A 20,237-nucleotide genomic window follows, 5' to 3' on the forward strand; every position below is an offset into this window, starting at 1 on the left:
ATCAGCCTTCTGAGAGCCTGGAGTCAGGTGCTTCATTCCTGCCTTCACCAGGGCACCCTGCAAATACAGTAGGGAGTAGCTCTGTGTTTCAGTCACTGACATGTTCTATGAAAAACCCTTTCCTTAGGTGTTACAGTGGTTTTCTGGGGTCCCAGGATGAGGGAAGAGACGAGACAGTTGACTCCATGCATCAGAAGGCTTGATTTATTATGATATGATATATAAGATATAAAAACTATACTAAAAGAATAAAGAGAAGGATTTCACTACCAAGGCTGTCCTAAGAATAGAAAAGAATGTGTAAACTGAAGTCTTCTCAGCCCGAGACACTGGACAGGTGTTTTGTGATAGGCTCTTAATTGCAAACAGTCTGACGGGGCCAATCACAGATTTCTCCCCGTTGCATTCCACAGCAGCAGATAAGAATTGTTTACAGTTTGTTCCGAGGCCTCTCAGTTCTCAGGAGAGGAAAATTCCTAAGTAAAGGATTTTTCATAAACTATGTCGGTGACACTTAGGATTTTTTCCTCCTGAGTTGCTGAGAGGCCTCAGGAGCAAACTGCAAACAATTCTTATCTGCTGCTGTGGGATGCAGCAGGTGGGTCTGGGATTGGTCTCTGTGGTTGTTTCCAATTAATGGCCAATCCCAGTCCAGCTGTCCAGACTGTCTCGGTCAGAGACAAGCCTTTGTTATTCATTCCTTTTCTATTCTTAGCCAGCCTTCTACTGGAATCCTTTCTTCTGTTCTTTTAGTGTAGTTTTAATATATTATCTATCATAAATAATAAATCAGCCTTCTGAACATAGAGTCAACTTTCTCATCTCTTCCCTCACCTGGGACCCCTGTGAACAATGTCACATTACACCTTTGGGGAGCTAAAACTGCAAGTGTAATCCAGCCCTCAGGCCACTCCCTGATGATCAAACTGCCTTTCAAGGTGTTGCAGGGGATCACTGTGGTGATCACTAGTTCTGGCAATTTTCCAACAGGAGAGTGTTTTGCTCTCAAGATTCTGTAAAATTAGAAAAAAATCCCAGTTAGAACTAAATCCAAGTTCTGTCTCAGTTACTTGCAATTAGAGTTTTGCAAAATCAATATTAATAGTTGGCAAGTGCTGGTGCTTACAGTGAATCAATGTTACTAACTGGAGGTGTTCAATAGTTCTGAAATGTACATTACTTACAGGGAAAAACAGAATTTAAAAATACCATTAAAGTTTCTGATCCAGAAAAAAACCCCTACACTGCAAAATCTCTTTGGTGGGATGGAGTATCCAGAATAGCAGCTTCCCAAATAAAGCTCAGCTCTGCCAAGCCTTGCTCTGCAGCCTGTGCTGCTGTGTGGGTGTCAGCTTGGTGTGCTCCTCCTGCTCTACCTCCCAAACAGCACCAGAGCTCCCAGGGCTTGGGGGGGGGTTCCACAAAAAGCTACAAACCATAAACAAATTTACATTTCCTTCTGAGGCACCACAGCAGGGTGAGGTGAACCTGCGAGTGAGAGCAGAGCCAAAATAGCTGAGTTTGATTTCCCTCTGCAAATGGCTCAGCCTTCCTGACACAGAGCCAAGAATCCATGGCCAGGGCAGGGCAGATGTTTGCTGAAACATCACTGGGGACTCCCTGGGAGGTTGGGTAGGACAAATCATTTTGTGAGTTTGGAGTCCATTACAAGTGTGACCCAGTTTCCTATTCCATGACTGAACAATTTGCAGGGCTCTAAATATAAAACTGTTGGTAACAGATCTGTGTTTGTGGGAAAGGGAGGTGGTGAGGAGCTGCACTGGGCAACCTGTGTTTCCAACCACCCCCCAAAACCTCCCTTAGAAAAGGTGAATCAGGCACAGGTTTTGTGCTTTTTCATTCCCACCTATAAATAAACATCGAAACCCGGGTTGAAATTATAAATATATTTGTGTTGTTAATAATCATGGCACTACACAGTGAAAATCATGTAATTCCATTTTTCTTGAAGGAATTGTACTGGAGTAAGACAGCTTTGATACTGAGTAGGCTCTCACTGTCCTGCTCAGTTCTGTCCCGGTGTTGTTTCAGAAGGAACAATCCTGACAAGGGAAGGAGAGTGCAGGGAATAAACTGAAACCCTCTCCTGGCTGTGACCAGCGCTCGGCACACCCCGAGCAGCCCCACTGCCCCAGGACAGACAGACAGACAGGGCAGCCCCACTGCCCCAGGACAGACAGACAGACAGACAGGACAGCCCCACTGCCCCAGGACAGACAGACAGACAGGGCAGCCCCACTGCCCCAGGACAGACAGACAGACAGACAGGGCAGCCCTACTGCCCCAGGACAGACACAGACGGCAGCCCCACTGCCTGACAGACGACAGGCAGCCCCACTGCCCCGGACAGACAGACAGGGCAGACCCCAGCAGCCCCAGGACAGACAGACGACGACAGGCAGCCCCACTGCCTAGGACACAGCAGGCACCCCACTGCCCCAGGACAGACAGACAGACAGACAGGGCAGCCCCACTGCCCCAGGACAGACAGACAGGGCAGCCCCCTGCCCCAGGACAGACAGACGACAGGCAGCCCCACTGCCCAGGACAGACAGCAGGGCAGCCCCACTGCCCAGGACAGACAGACAGACAGGGCAGCCCCACTGCCCCAGGACAGACAGACAGGGCAGCCCACTGCCAGGACACACGGCACCCAGGACAGACAGACAGACAGGGCAGCCCCACTGCCCCAGGACAGACAGACAGACAGGGCAGCCCCACTGCCCTAGGACAGACAGACAGACAGGGCAGCCCCACTGCCCTAGGACAGACAGACAGACAGGGCAGCCCCACTGCCCTAGGACAGACAGACAGGGCAGCCCCACTGCCCCAGGACAGACAGACAGACAGACAGGGCAGCCCCACTGCCCCAGGACAGACAGACAGACAGGGCAGCCCCACTGCCCTAGGACAGACAGACAGGGCTGATCCTCAGGGCAGCTGGAGAGGGCAGATCCCCGGGACAGATGGACAGGGCTGATCCCAGGACAGCCCCCAGGACAGACGGACAGGGCAGATCCCAGGCACAGCCCCCAGGACAGACGGACAGGGCAGATCCCAGGCACAGCCCCCAGGACAGACGGACAGGGCAGATCCCCGGCCCAGCCCCGGGGCAGGGCTCTCCCCTGCAGCCCCAATCTCTCCGAGGGATCAGAGTTGGTGTGGTGGTCAGGCTGTCGGTCCTGGAGCTGAGGCACGGACAGACAGACAGACAGACTGCGTTCAGGGAAGGTTTTCCAGCTGACCCCTGCTGGGGGGATCCCCAGGAGTGCTGATGGACCCCACAGGGTGACTCCCTCCTACTGAGCAAGGCAGAATTTTGAACAAAGAGTGCTTTTCAAAAGAAATAATGGCATTTACAGTAGTGAAACAAATGCTACTTTTTATCAGCTCTAATTATTTATAATAGCAACAGTCCTTAGCTGGATATTACTAAGTTGTTCAGTACTTTAAGCCCTCGCAGCTACTCTAGATAACAATTTAAATACACAGAGCTTTAAAAAAATATTTCCATTTCAAATATTTTAAAAATATACTTATCCTAAAAAGCTGTCCAGCACTATTCCAAAAATCTCTTGTAATAAATGTCTTTTTAAATTTTAACAAAAATATCTACCATCATATAGAAGAGCTCAAGTTTTGACAAACCTATAATACAGTCAGAAATATGTTGGGCCAGATTTCACTTTTGTTTCTACAGTTGCCAATTTGGATGGTGGTGTTCATCTCATTTGGGTTATTCCAGTATAACCAGGAGCAGAATATAGCCCTTAGTGCTTTAAAATAGCTAAATGGACTGGATGCTGCAACAGCTACTGGGGAGGGAAATCCTTTACTTCACTGCATCTAAAAATGCAAAAGGATGTTAAATTTAGTATTTGTGCCATGACCAAAGAAGTGCCAGGCATCTGCAGTGGATGACTCAGATCCAAAATCATATTCACTTACAGAAATAATTTATTTTTTTTTTTTTGCTGAATGGTGCCTGCAATTGCTGTCGTTAAATGGAGGATGAATGTTTCTGGAGAACTTTTGGAGGGGGAAAATGCCAGCCTTCCTCTGATGCTTTCTACAATTCTAGGAATCATTTTAATTGCATTTTGTGTGAGTTTTGGTAGAATCTCCCAGTACTTAGATCTAGGAAGGATACTGTTTTGAATTGCTTCTGTATTTTCAACCTGAAACAGGTCCATTCATCCAGTCATTTTCTAAGTGTATCCAGAACAAGCTTCAAGCACTTATGAAAATCTGCATTTCGTCAGGACAATCTGGAAACTCATCTTTTAAAAAATTGGAGCATTTTTTTGGCTTCCCCCCCCCTTTTTCCTTCAATCCTCAAGCTTAAATGCAGTGTTTGGTTAAGGACCATGGAAATGAACCTGGTCTGATTGCAGCAGGGCACGTGTGCAAGAGGAGGTGACAGTGCCAGCTCTGCCATTCCTGCCTGTGACAGCAGGAGGGATCCTTCCACACTGTGAGTTAAGTCATGGTTACAGCTTCCACTCTGCTTCTTTTCCTCATTGACTTTGGCTGATGATCTGGTAACTGATAAACCAAGGAATATTAAGGATTTTGATGAGTTCAGTCCTCACAGTCATCTTCATCTTCATCATCATCCTTGCTGGGAGCACACCTTTGGAAGCAGTGCACCAGGGTGGCCAAGAAGAAGCTGGAGAGGATGGCAGCAATGGACACGGCCACTCCAGAGAAGATGATGATGAAAAGGTCTGTCAGTGACAAACTGAATTTGCATTCACTGAAGCTGACCTCAGATAACTCATTCAGAAAGATCCTCCTGTTCTCCACAGGCAGGGAGCACTGGATTTCATGGAGACCTGCAAGGAAGAGGAAAGGGAAACAAATCAGCAGAATGTGGATGAGTTCTTCTGTTGTTCTGGGTCGGAGATTGAATGGCTGAAGAGAAGTTTTAGGGTTAATTCCAGGTTTATGAAATTGTACAATATTCAGGGGAAAATGGAACAAAATCTGCTACTATCCAAAAGCCATCACACAGCCCCTTTGAGCAGCTCCTGGAAATTAAGTTATTTCATCTGCAGCCTTCCAGGGATCAGGTGTGACCTAGGACCATGGTTTGGAGGAATTAAAGTGAATGTTGAAATTCAGATGCATCTCAGCCTGGAGGCCTGAAAGCAATTCCCAGCTACTCCCTCTGAGCACAAACTCTGACTCCAAAACAGGGTAAGAGAGATACTGAAGTTCCTTTCACACCCTTCTACATGACTTTTTTTCCATGCAGTTCCAAACTACATGGAAAAGAGTTGTTTGGGTTTTTTTTTCCTGGTCAAACAAGAGTTTGGGTTTAATGGATGCTTGTTTGTCTGTGACCTGCTTCCTCCCTTTCTCTCTGGCTGCCCTGAGGCCATGCAGACTGACAGATATTGTTCCTCCCTGCATTGCTGGAGAGTGCCAGGAGCTGGGCTCTTTGTAGTGAGAGCAAAAACCCCCAGATTTACGAAGTGGTGAGAATAGAGTTGGGTCCTGGATGGTAAAAGCACACAGTTCACTGCACATGCCCAGCTCCCTCTCCATGGGGAGACATCTGGGGACAGATTTCCAGGGCTAGAAGGGAGTGAATTAAGCCTGTGGGGCTGCTGGCAAGGCAGCTTTTGTCTCACTATTAAGGGCATGAATGTGAAGGGGAAATGCAAGAATTGTTAATGATATGAGATCTGCTGCTGAGTTACTTGATCCACTTCTCTCCCTGTGATCCCAGGTCTCTCTGCTTTGGGCTCTGCCTTGCTGCATGCCCACACAACGTGGCATTTCCATCCCACAGGCCGTGGTGCCACTTTAAACAAGGGATGGTGACCATAAGATTCCCCCTGCCTTTGTGAATCACAGCTCTCCTGTGGCTGCATGGCTGTGGCATGTGGTGGTCTGTGCTCAGCCCAGGCTCTTGGGCTGGTGGTGCTGCCCTGCCTGTCTGGATCCAGCCCAGCCCAGCTGTTGTGTTGATTTGAGAAGGAGTTTTAGTTAATTCCACTGGCAAACCAATTATCACCCTGACCTACTTGACCTTGTCACGAGGACTGTATTAAATTTTGATCCCTAAAAGCCATCCTGTGTCTGTCGTGTCTGCCTAAAGTTCTGTGGCTTTCCTCCAGTTTTTGATTTCCCTCTTTCTCCTGCTGCTCTGCCTGGGAACGTCCTGAGAGCTGCCCAGCAGTGCCAGCACCAGCCTGGCCCAGGCTCAGTGGTTGCTGCAGGCACACTGCTGCCCAAATCCAGGCTGGTTTGGTGTTGGTGTTCCTGAGCACTGGCCATGCACAGCAGATGGGGAACAAGCACAACTGTGGCTGCACTTCCCTTCACAGAGAAAAGCAAGGCACAATTTCCCAAGGATATTTCTGGGTTTCACGTTCTCTGAACCTCAGAGAAAAAAAAACCCAAACCAATTCTTATCTCAGTTAGTGCTCCTCTTCACAGAGAAAAGCAAGGCACAACAACTTCCCAAGGGTATTTCTGGGGGTGGTATTCTCTGAGCCTCAGAGACAGAAAAAACAATTCTTATCTCATTTACTGCTCCTGTGTTTGTTCATGGGTGGAATTCATGGTGGAAGATTGTTTACCTGAAGGGAATTGGTAATGGGATTCTGGTGGGAGTGTTTTGATTCAGTGACCAGTTGGATCCAGGTGTGTGTTGGGACTGTCACTGACAGTCAGGAGATTCTGGGCAGTGGAGTGCACTTGGGTGCTTGGCAGATTGAGTTTAGATTTAATGTAATATAATATAGAATAATATAGTATAATAAAGTAATTAATTATCCTTCTGATAAGATGGAGGCAGATGCATCACTTTCTCCTGGGGTTGCTGTGCCTTTACTTTACACAACTTGCTCTGGAGATCTGTGAGACCTCCTGTCATCAGAACTGACCTGGAGGAGAAAGCAGCTGCATGGTTTCAAACACCCTCTGGATGGAACAAATCCTTTGATTTCCAGACTTCTGGAAATGTCACCCTGCAATGTTGATGTGTTCTGCACAAGCTGACACCCTGGAGCCCCTGAGCACACAGAGACTGAGGAGATACAACCTGCCCTCCCCTGCCTGCCCTGCAAGCCTTCCTACTGAAACAACTGAGAGCTGGCCAACAAATCACATTTTCACTTCAGTAAGACTTGGAAGTAGCAGCTCTAGGCATTAATCAGAGTCAGCAAAATGGGGGACAGAGGAATATCCTTCCCTATTCAGAACCATGAGAAATGAGTGAAAAGTTATAGGCTGGAATTCCAATACCTTTGTCTTTTAAATCAGATGTTAAAAAGCAAAGATTTTTTTTGGGTAAATAAATGTAATCCTGACAGTAATCAAAGCAGTTGCATGAGTGCTACATACTGCAAATTCATTTGAAGAGGAAACTCCTTGCTAATGTGAGAAGATCACTGCAGCATTTTGGCAGGAAAACCTGCACCAAGTGAATAGAGCACCTACACAAGTTCCATTTCACTTGTAGCAAGCACAAGAAAAAACAAGGTTTTTTTGTACAATGGTGTTTCTGTACAAGAAATCAATCTTAGGTTGAGAACTGCTGCTTTCAGAGCATCTGAGTCAAGCTCCTCAAAAGAAAGAGGGCACAGGTGACCATAAGCAACTCTACCTTTTAAAATTTCTGTCCAGCTACAAAAGAAATTCTCAACTGGCAGCATTTAAAATACTTCTGTGCTGGAGTGATGGGATGGAATATCAGATCTGGATAAGGGAGGAAGGGAAAAAAGAATATATTTAAAAATAAAGAGAGCAAAGAAGGCTCCAAAAGAAAACTCTTGTGCTGAGCAGTTGTACATCCTGCAGCCTTTGGCTTGAGAGGAAACTTGCCATGGTAACCTTTGCCCAGGATCCCAGACAGGGACAGGAGCTCACTCCTTCATTCCCAGCAGCTCTGCCATGGATCCAGGCTGGCCTGGGCACTGTGAGCTCTGTTCCCATTTCCCTGCTGCTTTCCCTTTACATCACAGCACACAGAATGCAAACAGCAAAGGATCTGCAGCACACCCAGGCACTCAGAGGGTATTTCTTGTTGTGAGAATCAGTGTACTGCAAGGATTTTGAGGCTCATTGTACAATAAGGAGGAATAAAGATGCTCCTCTCCATGTAGCCATGGGTACTGGAATCTAGGTCATGTTCTCAAACCAAGTAGATAAGATGGGGATTTGCTACTTGCTTTATTCTGTGACAGCCCAACAGGCTTCTGTGGCCTCGAGTTTTTAGAGAATTGTTAGTTCTTGGAATCACAGATGCCAGAAGATGAAATACAGCCCCACAGAGCAGGGCAGGGCTCGCTGGCTCCCAGCCTGAGCTTCAGCCACGCTGTGCAGGCACCTCCTCTTCCAAGAGACTGGAGAGAGCTGAGCTCTGTGCACACCCAGGGCAGCCCCTAAAGCTGGGCTGGAGCAGCCAGGGCAGGCTGCAGAGCTGGGTGAGGGCAGGGCAGCGAGGGAAGGGATTGTTGGTCAGTCCTGTTTGTCTTTGCTGAGTCGTGACACCCTGAAAAACCCAGCACAGCCAAACAGAAGCTTTTCTTGGGACTCCAAAGAGGATTTGGAACAGGCTGTTCATGTGGAGCAGCCACCAGCCAGAGCAGCAGTTCTGTCTCTGGTGGCACAAGGAATTTCTCCTTCCAAAGCTGATGCAGTGGTTGTTGCACCAGAGCTCCCAACTCTTCCCCTGACAATACCATCACTGCAGGTCACACACCTGCTAAAGGTGAGAGATGGACAAACCCAGTTCCTCTGCCTCCTTCCCTCCAGCCCTGGCTTTGCACCATTCTTAGGTGGTTCTTGTGACACAGGAGTCCTGAGAACTGCTGCTCTGTCCCTCTGTGCCAGCAATAGATCCATCTTTGTTCTTCCCAGGGCGTTAAACACCCTCTGCATGAGCAATGAGCTCAAGAATGGTTTCTAGGAGGGGATCAGTGTCAATTGTGGGGTGTGGGTTTTTCCTTTGTGTGTCTCTGTTGCATCTAGATTGGCTCAATTGAATCCCTGTCCCCACACACAACCTCTAGAGGACAGGAGATGCCATTTAACCTCAGAGCTCTGCTTTCTCACACTTTTACTTCTATGGTATTAATTTTTATAGTTTCTTTGTGGGGGTTTCCTGTATTTTTTAAAAAAGTTATTTATTCTGTAGAATTGATCCTTTTAAAAGACCAGCCAGGATTCTTGTCAAGGGCATCTCAAAGCAGCCTGGTATTTGGTGCTGGGCTGCAGCAAGAGAGCCCTTGATGACAGTTATATATATCTACCTCATTGCTCCCACAACATATTCAAGGAGTTGCTTCTTCATCCCAAACAAGACTGTAAATGAAATAACAAGTGTGAGTGTGCTATAAATACCCAGCTTGGGTTATTTTGGTCAGGGCCATCCCATTATCTGTAATGACTCCAGCTGTCCCAAGGACAATGTCACACACCCTGGATCCTCCTGCTGTGGCATCAAGAGGAGCAGATGCATTGCCCTGGTGCTGAGTGCTTTGGAGTGCCAGGCAAGGCACAGGTGCTGCATTCTGCACAGGCCTGCCTCAGCTCTGGGAAAATAAAGATGAAAATACAGGTACAGGTATGTGCCCTGAGGAAGAGATTGCCTAAGTGACATGGGAAGGGTGAACATGCTGGAATTCCAGAACCACAGTGTTCAAAGGAGAGATGGGCTTTTAAAAAGGAAAAAAGAAGTGTGTTCATAAAGAAGTGATGCAGGCAGAGTTATTTCAATGAAATTCCCAATCAGGTTTCAGAACAATATGACTTTGAACACCTTTTATGAGAGGAGGGCAACTTTACCAAGTCCAGCACTTGAACCCTGCCAATAAATCAAGGCAATTAGGCAATTAGGCTGCTGCTAGATCCTAAAACCACTTTGTTTCTGTTCAGGACTATGCCCAGCTGAGATCTTTCCCTGTATAACTGAACCTCCTAGAAAATGGAAGCAGCCCAAAACCAGTCTGCATGGAAATAATGAACAATTGCCTTGTGAATTACTGAAAAGAGACAAACAAGGCTGTAAGGCCCCAAAGTTCTAACTGGACTGAGCTCACCATCTCAAAGCCCCCACAAAAGCCCAGAGACCCTGTTCCATCTGAGCCCTGCTGGACTTTGCAGCCAGAATCCAGCCACCTTTCTCCCAGGTCCTTGTGCTCAGGAGTTTTTAAACCATGGAGTGTCACTGGCACATTTTCTGGAAAAATCCCCTTGCCCAGGACTTCTCTCCTGGAAGCTGAGAGACCTCAGGGAAAAGGAAAACAATATTATCTGATTGCTTCTCCTGTGTTTTACTGCTTTGGAATGTGGTTGGAGATTGTTTATCCAGCAGGTGAATGTTTGATTGGTTTCATGTGAATTGTTTTTACTTATTGGCCAATTATGGCTCAGCTGTGTTGGACTCTGGAATGAGCCACAAGTTTTGTTAGTATATTTTAGCCTTCTGTCTGTATACTTTCAATATAATATGATATGATTATGATATAATATAATATAATATAATATAATATAATATAATATAATATAATATAATAATATAAATATCCTTCTAAGAACATGGAGTCAGATTCATCATTCCTCCCTTCATCAGGGGACCCCTGCAAATCCCACAATGGAGTGCACTGCCCCTGCCTGCTCCTGCCTGTGCCAGGGTTTTCCCTGGGTAGATTCCCTGGATATATTTCCCTGCTGCCCTACTGCACTGTGAGTTTGGGCTCCTTCTCCTCCAGCTAAGGACAAACATCGAGGGCATCACTTTCTCCAGGTCCTCTTGACCCTGTTTTGAAGGACTTCTTGTGTCTGTCTCTGCTTATTTCTAATCCCTATGCTAAATGTATTTTAGACTGGAGAACTTCTGGAATTCATTATCCTTTCAATGTTGTGGTGTGTGTGTGTTAGCAGGCAGAGATTGCCCAGCTGTAATTTTGGCTGCTGTGTTAAAAAAAAAAAGGAAAACAAAAAGAAAAAAAGAAGAAGTTTAAGAAGTTTCAGTTTTTTTGGGGTGTTTTAGAGTTCACCCAAAGCAGGTGCCAGGACAAAAACTTCCCAACATTCAGGAATGGACAGCAGGGTGAGAGAGTGCAAAGGCACACTGGGACATGCACTGGGATGTGTGGAAATACATCCACAGAAATCTCTGAAACCAGAAATGTTTGAATGAGCTGCATGTGTTCACTACCATGGATACAGTAAATGGGAGAGCCCTACAACAGGGTTTTTATTTCAGAGTAAAATTGGTATTTGCCCTTTTGGGTGGAATTTAGCTGTTCCCTCGTGTGGCTGAATGCAGTTGACACAGATTTGAAATGTTTCAGTGTGGCATGTTGTTTCTTGTGTGTCATTTTGCTCCCAGCTATGGTTTGCCTGAGTCTCCCTAAACACTGTCACAAATGTATTAATAAGCCATGAGAGAGGCACTGCCTCTGAAGTGAGATGAGATTTCATTGAAAATAGCCTTGAGCCATCAGAACAGTAAAGCTTAAAAAGCTTGAAGCCTAGATTTAGGCCCCTAAATAAAACTTTTATGGCCAAGTGTTCTAAAGATTTGCAGAACAGCTTTGGAGGGTACTTTGCAGTTTTTCTCAATGTCTAAATACAAAGTTCAGCATCAGGTGTTCACATCTGCAAATGCTGTCCTCACTTCTTCAAACCTGTGAAAGATGGAAGCACTCCAAATAACCTTAGGATGGAAGAAACAGAGTGAAAAGCCAGTGGCAGTCAGATCATTTTACTGAAAATGTCTGGGAGATCAAATTATATATTTATATAAGTATATATAGAAACAGATTTGATGTGCTTGTTAAGGAATATAATTTCTGTGAGGAGTTTCTGCTAGAGAGGGATAAAAGCTGCTGAATGTGTGAAATGTCTTAGGGCTTTGGATTCCTTAGCAGACACACAGCTCCAGTGTTCTGTCCTGGTGGAGTGGGAGCATGTGCATGATGCTGGGGGAGAGCTGATGGCTGCAATGGACAGAACAGCCTGTCCTCCCCAGCTCAGCTCACTCAGCTTCTAAATTGGTACATGGAGTCAAGGAGCCTTCTCTCCACTGCAGATGAACAAATAAGTGCTAATAAAGACTTGGTAAGTCAAGAGGATTTGTAAAACTCTCAGTTTTCCTGGCTGTTGGGTCAAATGTTAAGCAAAACCCGTCCTCCTGTGTCACTATGTTGTTTTGTTTTGAAGAAAAGATTTAATATTTTCTGTCAAACTCATTAAAGGCCTGGATTAGTGGAATGAGAGGTTGTTTAATTTATAGAATAAGTTATGCAATAGGTCTCAGATTGGAATGGGATCACAGAAAGAGCCAAGCAGCAAGAGATGGAAACCTCATGGCACGGAATGTCTGAACAAGCTCAGAAAGATCACTGCTTTCCCCTGGGTCTGGAGGGGTCTGGAGGGTAACTCCTGTGAGGGGCAGCTGAGGGAGCTGGGGGGGCTCAGCCTGGAGCAAAGGAGGCTCAGGAGGGCCCTTGTGGCTCTGGAAACTCCTGACAGGAGGGGACAGCCCCAGGTCGGGCTCTGCCCCAGGGAGCAGGGACAGGAGCAGAGGAAACGGCCCCAGGCTGGCTCAGGGCAGCTCAGGGTTGGCACAGCAGGAATTTCCCCATGGAAGGGGGCTCAGGCCTTGGCAGGGGCTGCCCAGGGAGGTTTGGAGTGCCCATCCCTGGGGGTGTCCCAGGAAGGGCAGGAGGTGGCACTCAGGCTGGGGACAAGGTGGGGATGGGTCACAGGTTGGACTCGGTGGCCTCAGGGGTCCTGTCCAACCCCAGTGATTGTATTCTATGGTTCTCACTACACTGACTCACTTCTGAATCTCTCTTGTAGTACTGAACTCAGCCTGAATTTCCTGCTTACAGCCTCACTGTCACCTGCTCTTGGTTTGTTTGTTTTTCCTACCTCCTCTCCCTGCCATCCTTCTCCCCTGTTCTTTTGCTTTATCTGGAAATTTGCCACTTCACCAGAATTTACTTCTCCATCCATTCCAAAGAGGAATGAAAACTACAGAAGCCTTTCAGGCAGCTGAACAGCATCTGTGGCAGGACTGACACTAAAACCCTCTTGGGATATCTTAGAATTGTGCAGCCCCCACCCAGAGCTTTCCCAAATGGAGCAGGGGTTGGTCAGATGAGCCCGGAGCACCAGTCCTCACCTCAACGTTGGCACTTCAATTTCAGACATTCAGAACATCTATTTTATTTGTCACAGCACAAATCTATTTGGAATTCTGTCTCTGGCCACTTCTGAACAAGTTTTTCCTGGAAATACAAATGTGCAAAGGCCACCCATAAAAATGCTCAGTCTAAACCTTTGCTAAAAGTCTGTTTAATGCTGTTTGTATAGAGAGCAGCAAAATTTTTAATTCTTGCAAGGGGTAGTGGGGAACTTAAATAACTAAACAAATATATTAATTAATCCCAGAAACTGTATACAACTTCCTGAACAAAAGGGGAAGAAAGGAAGTAAAAAGCAAAATGAGGGCAAGATGACAGAAAGGTGACACTGGAGTCACACTCCAAGGAGCACTTAAGTTCTAATTAAAAGTGTGTTAAAAATACTTTAGTCATTAGCAAACAAGGTCACAGCTGCCCAAAGCATGTTCACAGAAAATAAAAATCAGCAACAGAAATGTCAACAGAGCCCTTGAGTGTGGCCATTGCAGATTACTTGTATGGCTTTGTCACAGGCATTTATCTGAGTCCAATCCCTTCATCCCAATGGGGTCCTCAGAGAGGTTCAAGAAATGTCTTTTGCTCTAATTTTAAACTAGGAGTTTCAGCAGAAATTTATTCCATCAAAGCCCTTTGTGTTTAAACAGTGAAATGGAAGGTTCATAACCCTCTGCTCTGTCATTTGCACCAGTGACAACCTTGTGCTGGCTGAGCCCTGAGTTTCAAACAGTATTGCTGAAAGGACGAGGCTAAAGATGAGGGGGAAAAAGAAAAGTGCAATATTAGCCAAGATCAATGTGATGAACAACAAGCTCTGGAAGCAGAAGAAAGCCTGGCCCATGTGAGAAGGCGCTGAGTGTATTTTTGTAGACCAACTTAGGCATTTGTTCTTTCAAGCTGTTTTTTGGTTCTATGACTTTTCATGGCCCCATGGAGTAAAGCCTTCTCTGAAAGTTTTCATACTTGTCTTTGTAGGGATAAAGATCTTACAGCAACTCCTCTCTTAAAAAAATAAAAATCCCAAATTCTTAATATCCATTCTCCTCTGATGTGAAGGTTTCAATGTGTACCATTTGCCACCAAAAGCCATTCAAGTGTAGCAAATGCCTGCACAACCAAACATCCTTCTACTGAAAATCTTTATAAATCTTGGACTTAACCATTGGGACCAACTGCAAACCCTTTGTCTTCTCCAGGGAAAAGAACTTTCCTATTTTTTCCCCTTATCACCAATTCCACTGCTCTTCACAGTTCCTTTGCCTTCTTTGTACTATGCTCACTGATCTGTTTTTAATCAATTACTAACCAAATCGGGGGGGAAATTGGAGTTTTGTGTTGCAGCATGAAGAAAATGCTGGATTCGATTTCTCTGTATGGTAAAAAAAAATGTGTTTGCTGTTTTAAAGTGCTAGGTTAAATCAGGAAATTTTAGTGCTGTTTTTTAATAAATTTAAAATTCTGCCTGCACAATTTAATTATTAAAATTAATTATTTTAATTAATTAAATAAATTTAATTCTGCCTGCAAATTTACCAGGATGAGGGTATCATCTGGGGATGGTATTCCCCTAATGCCAGCTCAGCCTTTATTTCAGATTTAGGCGAGATGAATAAATGCTGAAATCTGTAAAATCATTGAAAGCCCAGCTGTCTGTGTGAAGCAACAGGCTGGGTGAGCAGAGGCAGCTCAGCTGGGCAGAGCCTCCCCAGCCTTTTCCAGCTGGGCAGGCAGGTCAGCAGAAGGGAGAACTTCACCAGCTCTTTCTGGTCCTGTGCCAGGAGGAAAGAGGAGCCTCCTGCCGAACTAATGAGCTGAAGCACAGCTTTTGTTCCTGTCACTGAGTCCTCCAGAAACCTTAATTACAGAGGGACAGGCCTTCAGGATCAATTATCCAGATTTCAGTTCACAGAGACAGAACTCCCCTTTTTAAATCAGTTTGGTGTTTCTTTTGTAGAAGCCAAGGGCAGCTTGGGCTGAGAGCTCCCTGCAGTGGGAGGTGGAGCAGGGCCTGGGCTTGGGGAGCAGTTCAGCTGCTCAGGGACTTCCTCAGACAGGCACATCCTGCTGCTTTGGCTTCATTCTGGGAAAAGGGCAGATTACATGGCAGATATTTGCTGTATGCATTATGTTCTATTGGTTACTAGTGCTGTGTTAACATTTTAATGGTATGGTAAATGTAGTTTTGTAGTTAAAATGGAACTTCTGCAGTTAAAATAATTGAACTCTGACTTTCCAAAAGTTGTTTTGCAAGGCATGCAACTGTGGCCATGTATTTCAAAAAATCGTTGAGAAATACATTGAGACTTTTTTTGGGGTTGGTTTTGCAGTCACCTTTGTGAAGAATGTTTTGGGGCTTTATTAAAGGAGACCCTTGTCACTGTCATATTTCCTGAAAAATCCCTTCACCAGGATTTTTTCTCCTGGGAAGCTGAGAAGCCTCAGAAAAGAAAAAAACCAGTAATTATCTGATTGCTGCTCCTGTGTTTGCTGCTTTGGAATGTGGTCTGGAGATCGTTTACCAACAGGTGATTGTTTGATTGGTTTCATGTGAATTGTTTTGACTTAGTGACCAACCACCATCACCTGTGTCAGACTGAGGAGTCAGTCATGAGTTGTTATCATTCTTGTTAAACCTTCTGTCTGTATCCTTCCAGTATTATTTAGTATAGCATTCTTTAATATAATACAATAAATATGAGATATGATATGATATGATATGATTATGATATAATATCAGCCTTCTGAGACCACAGAGTCAGATTCTCATCTCTCACCTGGTCTGGGGACCCTCCCAAGCTCAGCAGTGGTTTGTGGCAGCAGCTCTCCAGGAGCCCTGGTGCATTTCTGCCCCCCTGCCCATCTCTCCTGGCACGGCTGGCTGTGCAGAGAGCAGGGTGCTCACTCCAGGCAGCAATCCAAATCCCTGCAGGACAGCTCTGACCAAATCAACCACCTCAACATCTGCTCCTTCCCTCTTTGCCTTCCCAAATCAAGTCCTAGCTAAAGTTTGGAAGATCTGGATCAATTATTTTTCAGAGATGCTCTCCCAGCATTTCCCTCATCCACAACTGTGGATGGGGGAAATGCCGGGAGAGCATCTCTGAGCTGGGGAGACCCTGGGAAATGGGAGTGCTGCAGGAAAGCTCACTCCCTTGAGATGGCCTGACATAAATTCAGATACACTTTAAAACATTGAGGGGCAGCAGGGGAAGAGGCAGGACAGACTCAGCCTGCACAGATCAGGATCAAGGGGAAGAGCCTGGAAGTTCAGTAAAAGCCTGGAGAAAGTGAACTGCTGGTGAACACTAGAGACAGACAAACACTTGATTCAAACTGAGCCAACTTCAGCTAAAGCATCAGGAGAGCTGGGATAACTCAGGTTTGGGTTAGAAAGAATCCAGATCAAAGTTTCACTGACACAGAGAGGAAAAAAAAACAAACCACTTTTTCCTCAAATCACTTCTTCCTTAGAACAGCTGACCTGCAGCTAAGAATATTCAGGGCAATGGCTGAGTGTACTAGAAAGATGCTCCCCAAGGTCACAAGCATGGGACATTATTGAAGATAGAGGGTAATAATCTTTTATTTGTTGGTTTTATGTTATTTTTATATACAAATATCATATATTGTATGATAACAATGTACAAATGTCATATATACAAATATCATGTATACACAAATGTATATTATGTACAAATATCATACAAAGATCATATATTGTATGATAAATATAATATATTGTATGATATACGTATATGATCTACAAATATCATATATGTCTATCATATTTTTATATAATGTATAAGTTATTGTATTTTTTGTTTTAAGTTATTGGGGTTTTTTTAAATGTAGTTTTTGTGTTATAGGAAAAAAATGCTTTTGTTTATGGTTATATAAGAAAAGTTTAGTTAAAGGTTATTTTTTTTGTCATTTAGGATTTATTTTTTATATTTTTTATTTGTTTAGGTTTTTATTATATTTGTTTATTTTCTTCTATTTTATGTTTGTTTTCTTTGTTGAAATTAAGGAGGATTAGTGTTTTGTAAAGTTTTTATTGTTTTAGAAAAGGGTTAAATCTTAGGATTTGTTTGTTTAGAATTTTTATGGTTGTTGGGCATTTTTTAATTGCATTTTTTTAGGTTAGTTGGTTGTGTTGTTAGTATAGGATATTAAATTTTAAGGTGGCATAAGTAAGGTATACTTAGGTATCAGTGTATCTTTGATATAAGTATAAACTTTCACAAGCATGGGAAGAACCTGAATAACTGAACCTGGAGTGGCAGGACACTGAACAGCTTCCAACCCACAGGGAGCAGGTTCAGATGGGATATGGGGAAAAATCCTTCCCTGTGAGAGGAGCAGTGGATTTGTCTTTCCAAACCAGCTGTGGGTCTGCTGGGAGATAAAACCAGCACTGGGAGAGAAAAGAAACAATGGGGAGGGTTCCACTGATTGGTGAATGGAAAAAGAGATTTGCTTTTACAAATAAACTTCAGGTTTGCTGATAAATGAAATTAGACATTGAAAGATGAAAGAAACAATGGGGATGAAAAACCCCTGAATTCTGTAAGAGTTAAAGATGAAAAGGGAGAGTTGTACATTAGAGGGGAATCTTTGGGATCAGGTGTTCTGGGGAGTCTGAACCTCTCAAGTACCTCAGAAATGGGGAAAGAGAGAAGGGAAATGTGGCTGGAAATTGGGATAAAAAGGAGGCTGTGTCCTCCAAAAATTGGAGAGACCCCAGGGGATGCCCCATGGCCTCTGCCTTGATTGGAATGAAGCCAAAGGACTCCTCTGTCTCCTTTTTTGGACACAAACCTCTGGTGCTTGTGGATGAATTCTCCTGACACCTGTGAGGGTGGGCAGGCCCTGGCACAGGGTGCCCAGAGCAGCTGTGGCTGCCCCATCCCTGGAAGGGTTCCAGGCTTGGTTGGATGGGGCTGGGAGCAAACTGGGCTTGTGGAAAGTGTCCCCTGTGTGCCCTCCCAAAGTTTCCTGCTGCCAGCACTCTGCAGGATTTGGGAGCAGCTGGTGCTGCTCCATGGCAGGAGTGGATGCCCTGGTGCCAGTTTGGAGACATGAACTGTGAGATGATCTCCTGCCAGAGCTGGGTTAGGAGAGGCTCTGGGGTCTGCTGGGACATGTGGAGTAGGAGTCTGCATTCCCCAGACATGGCAGTCTTAACACTTTTATTTTTCCCCCTGTGCCTTTCTAAAAATGACTGGCTCAAACAGCAGGATTACATATCTTGCATTTTGGGGGGTTCTAAAGTCACCTCAGTTTATTTCTCATATTGGAAGCAGTGGTTTTTTTTAATGAAAAGAGCCCAAATTGAGATGCTGAAGCATTTCAAACACAGAGCATCACAACTAAACACTTCCAGGAAGGGGCTGATGATCACAGTTGCATAAAATGGGGATTTAACTCTTTTGTAGCAGCTTCATAACTGATCAGAAAAATGAGAGGAAAACCAGTTTTCCTAAGGAGCTGGCACAGAATATTTAGCTGCTCAAAGGGCTTATTGTAGAAAATATATTTACCAGAGAGAAAATGAAGTCTGGAAGAGAACCAGCTCTGGGCTGAATGGATTTGAAAAGCCTCTTTCACTGCCTGTGCAAGTTTAGTCTGTAAATCAAAATCATTAAGGCTTCATTTTTAAATTTTATTTCCTAAGTGGGAGGAGGACCCTCTGCTAAAAGAATCCAACGTGAATTGAAGGGGCTGTTCTGTTGGGAGCATGCAGTGACAGCCTGAGCAAAGGGCAGGCACACAGACAATGGGAGCAGGAGCCATCCTGCACCTCCAGGCACACACAGACCCACGGAGCTTTACCTTTCTGCAGCTTGGATGCGTTGTCCTGGATCCAGCTGAAGAGGTTGGCAAAGTCACAGTCACACACCCAGGGGTTGCCCTCCAAGCGGATGGTCCTCAGCGAGGGCAGAGCTTCCAGGGCTGCCACGTTCAGGCTCTGTAAGTTATTGTCATTCAATTCTAACACTTGGAGCTGGTCCAGGTTCTCAAAAGCAGCCTCGTCCACATCCACCAGGTTGTTGTTTCCAAGGCTCAGTTTGATCAGCTTCTCTGCTGATCTGAATATCCCAGCGTCCAGCTGGGTTAAATTATTGTAGCTTAAGTCTAAATACACCAGTTTGGTAGAACTGCTGAAAGTGCCCTCTTCTAAAGAGGTGAGGGAGTTGTTCCTGAAGTCCAAATAGACTAGATCTCCATAAAATATAAAGAAGTCAGCTGGAATTGCCTGGATGTTGTTATCGGCGATCAGAAGTTTCCGTACATCCAAGGGGAAGGGGTTGGGAACGCTCGGGAGCCCCTGGTCCCGGCAGTCGATGGTGTGATAGTCCATACAGCTACAAACTGCAGGGCAGAGACGAGCCCCAGGCAGGAAAAGCAGGCAGGCAAAGGCAGCAAGAGGCAGGAGGCAGGAAGGGAAGCATGGCAACATCGTCAAGGATCTGGAGGCTGTGATGAGCACCACTTCAGGAGAAAGACATTTTGCTGGGCTGCACAGGAGTGCCTGGTACTTGTGTGTGTGTCTGATTGTATCCAGGAGATCACATATCATCACAGATCCGATAGCAGCAGCCTGGAGGGGGAGGGAGCAGGGAGGGAGGGAGGCAAATGTGAGGATTTACACTGTCAGGATATTATGATGCTGTACAGGGTGAGGAAAGAGATGATTGGGCACACGGAGGATCTTTCAAAGGACTCCCTTGCTTTTGTGAGCTAAAAAAAGCCCGGAGCCCGTTTAAATATTTGCTGTCTATTCCAGCAAAGGGGAAATCACACCTGATCCTGTGACTCTGACAGCAACAGCTTCTGCTTAAAAAGCCCCTCAGGTAAAAATCCCCGATGAGATCACTCACTGTGTTTCTCAGCAGGAGCCTCCATCAAGGTGAACAGCAGCAAGAGAGGGTCAGGCAGTGTCCTGGATGCCTGCTGAGGTCACTTATTGTAGAAAATATATTTACCAGAGAGAAAATGCAGTCTGGAAGAAACTGAGGACGGGTTTCCCTTTTCTTTGTGAAACAG

The 20,237-nt window shown here is 45.3% G+C and overlaps 1 protein-coding gene across 1 annotated transcript; it reads right to left on the bottom strand.

Annotated features, from left to right (window-relative positions):
- Positions 1 to 2,690: 2,690 nt before the first annotated feature.
- LRRC38 (leucine rich repeat containing 38) lies at positions 2,691 to 19,791 on the bottom strand. The gene is made up of 2 exons (XM_009095611.4): positions 19,023 to 19,791; positions 2,691 to 4,856 (listed from the first exon to the last, which is right to left on the bottom strand). The coding sequence occupies exons 1-2, from the start codon at positions 19,768 to 19,770 to the stop codon at positions 4,603 to 4,605; spliced, it is 1,002 nt and encodes a 333-aa protein (XP_009093859.2). The 5' UTR covers positions 19,771 to 19,791; the 3' UTR covers positions 2,691 to 4,602.
- Positions 19,792 to 20,237: the final 446 nt, after the last annotated feature.

The sequence above is a fragment of the Serinus canaria genome, chromosome 21 (assembly GCF_022539315.1).
Source record: "Serinus canaria isolate serCan28SL12 chromosome 21, serCan2020, whole genome shotgun sequence".
Classification (NCBI taxonomy): domain Eukaryota; kingdom Metazoa; phylum Chordata; class Aves; order Passeriformes; family Fringillidae; genus Serinus; species Serinus canaria.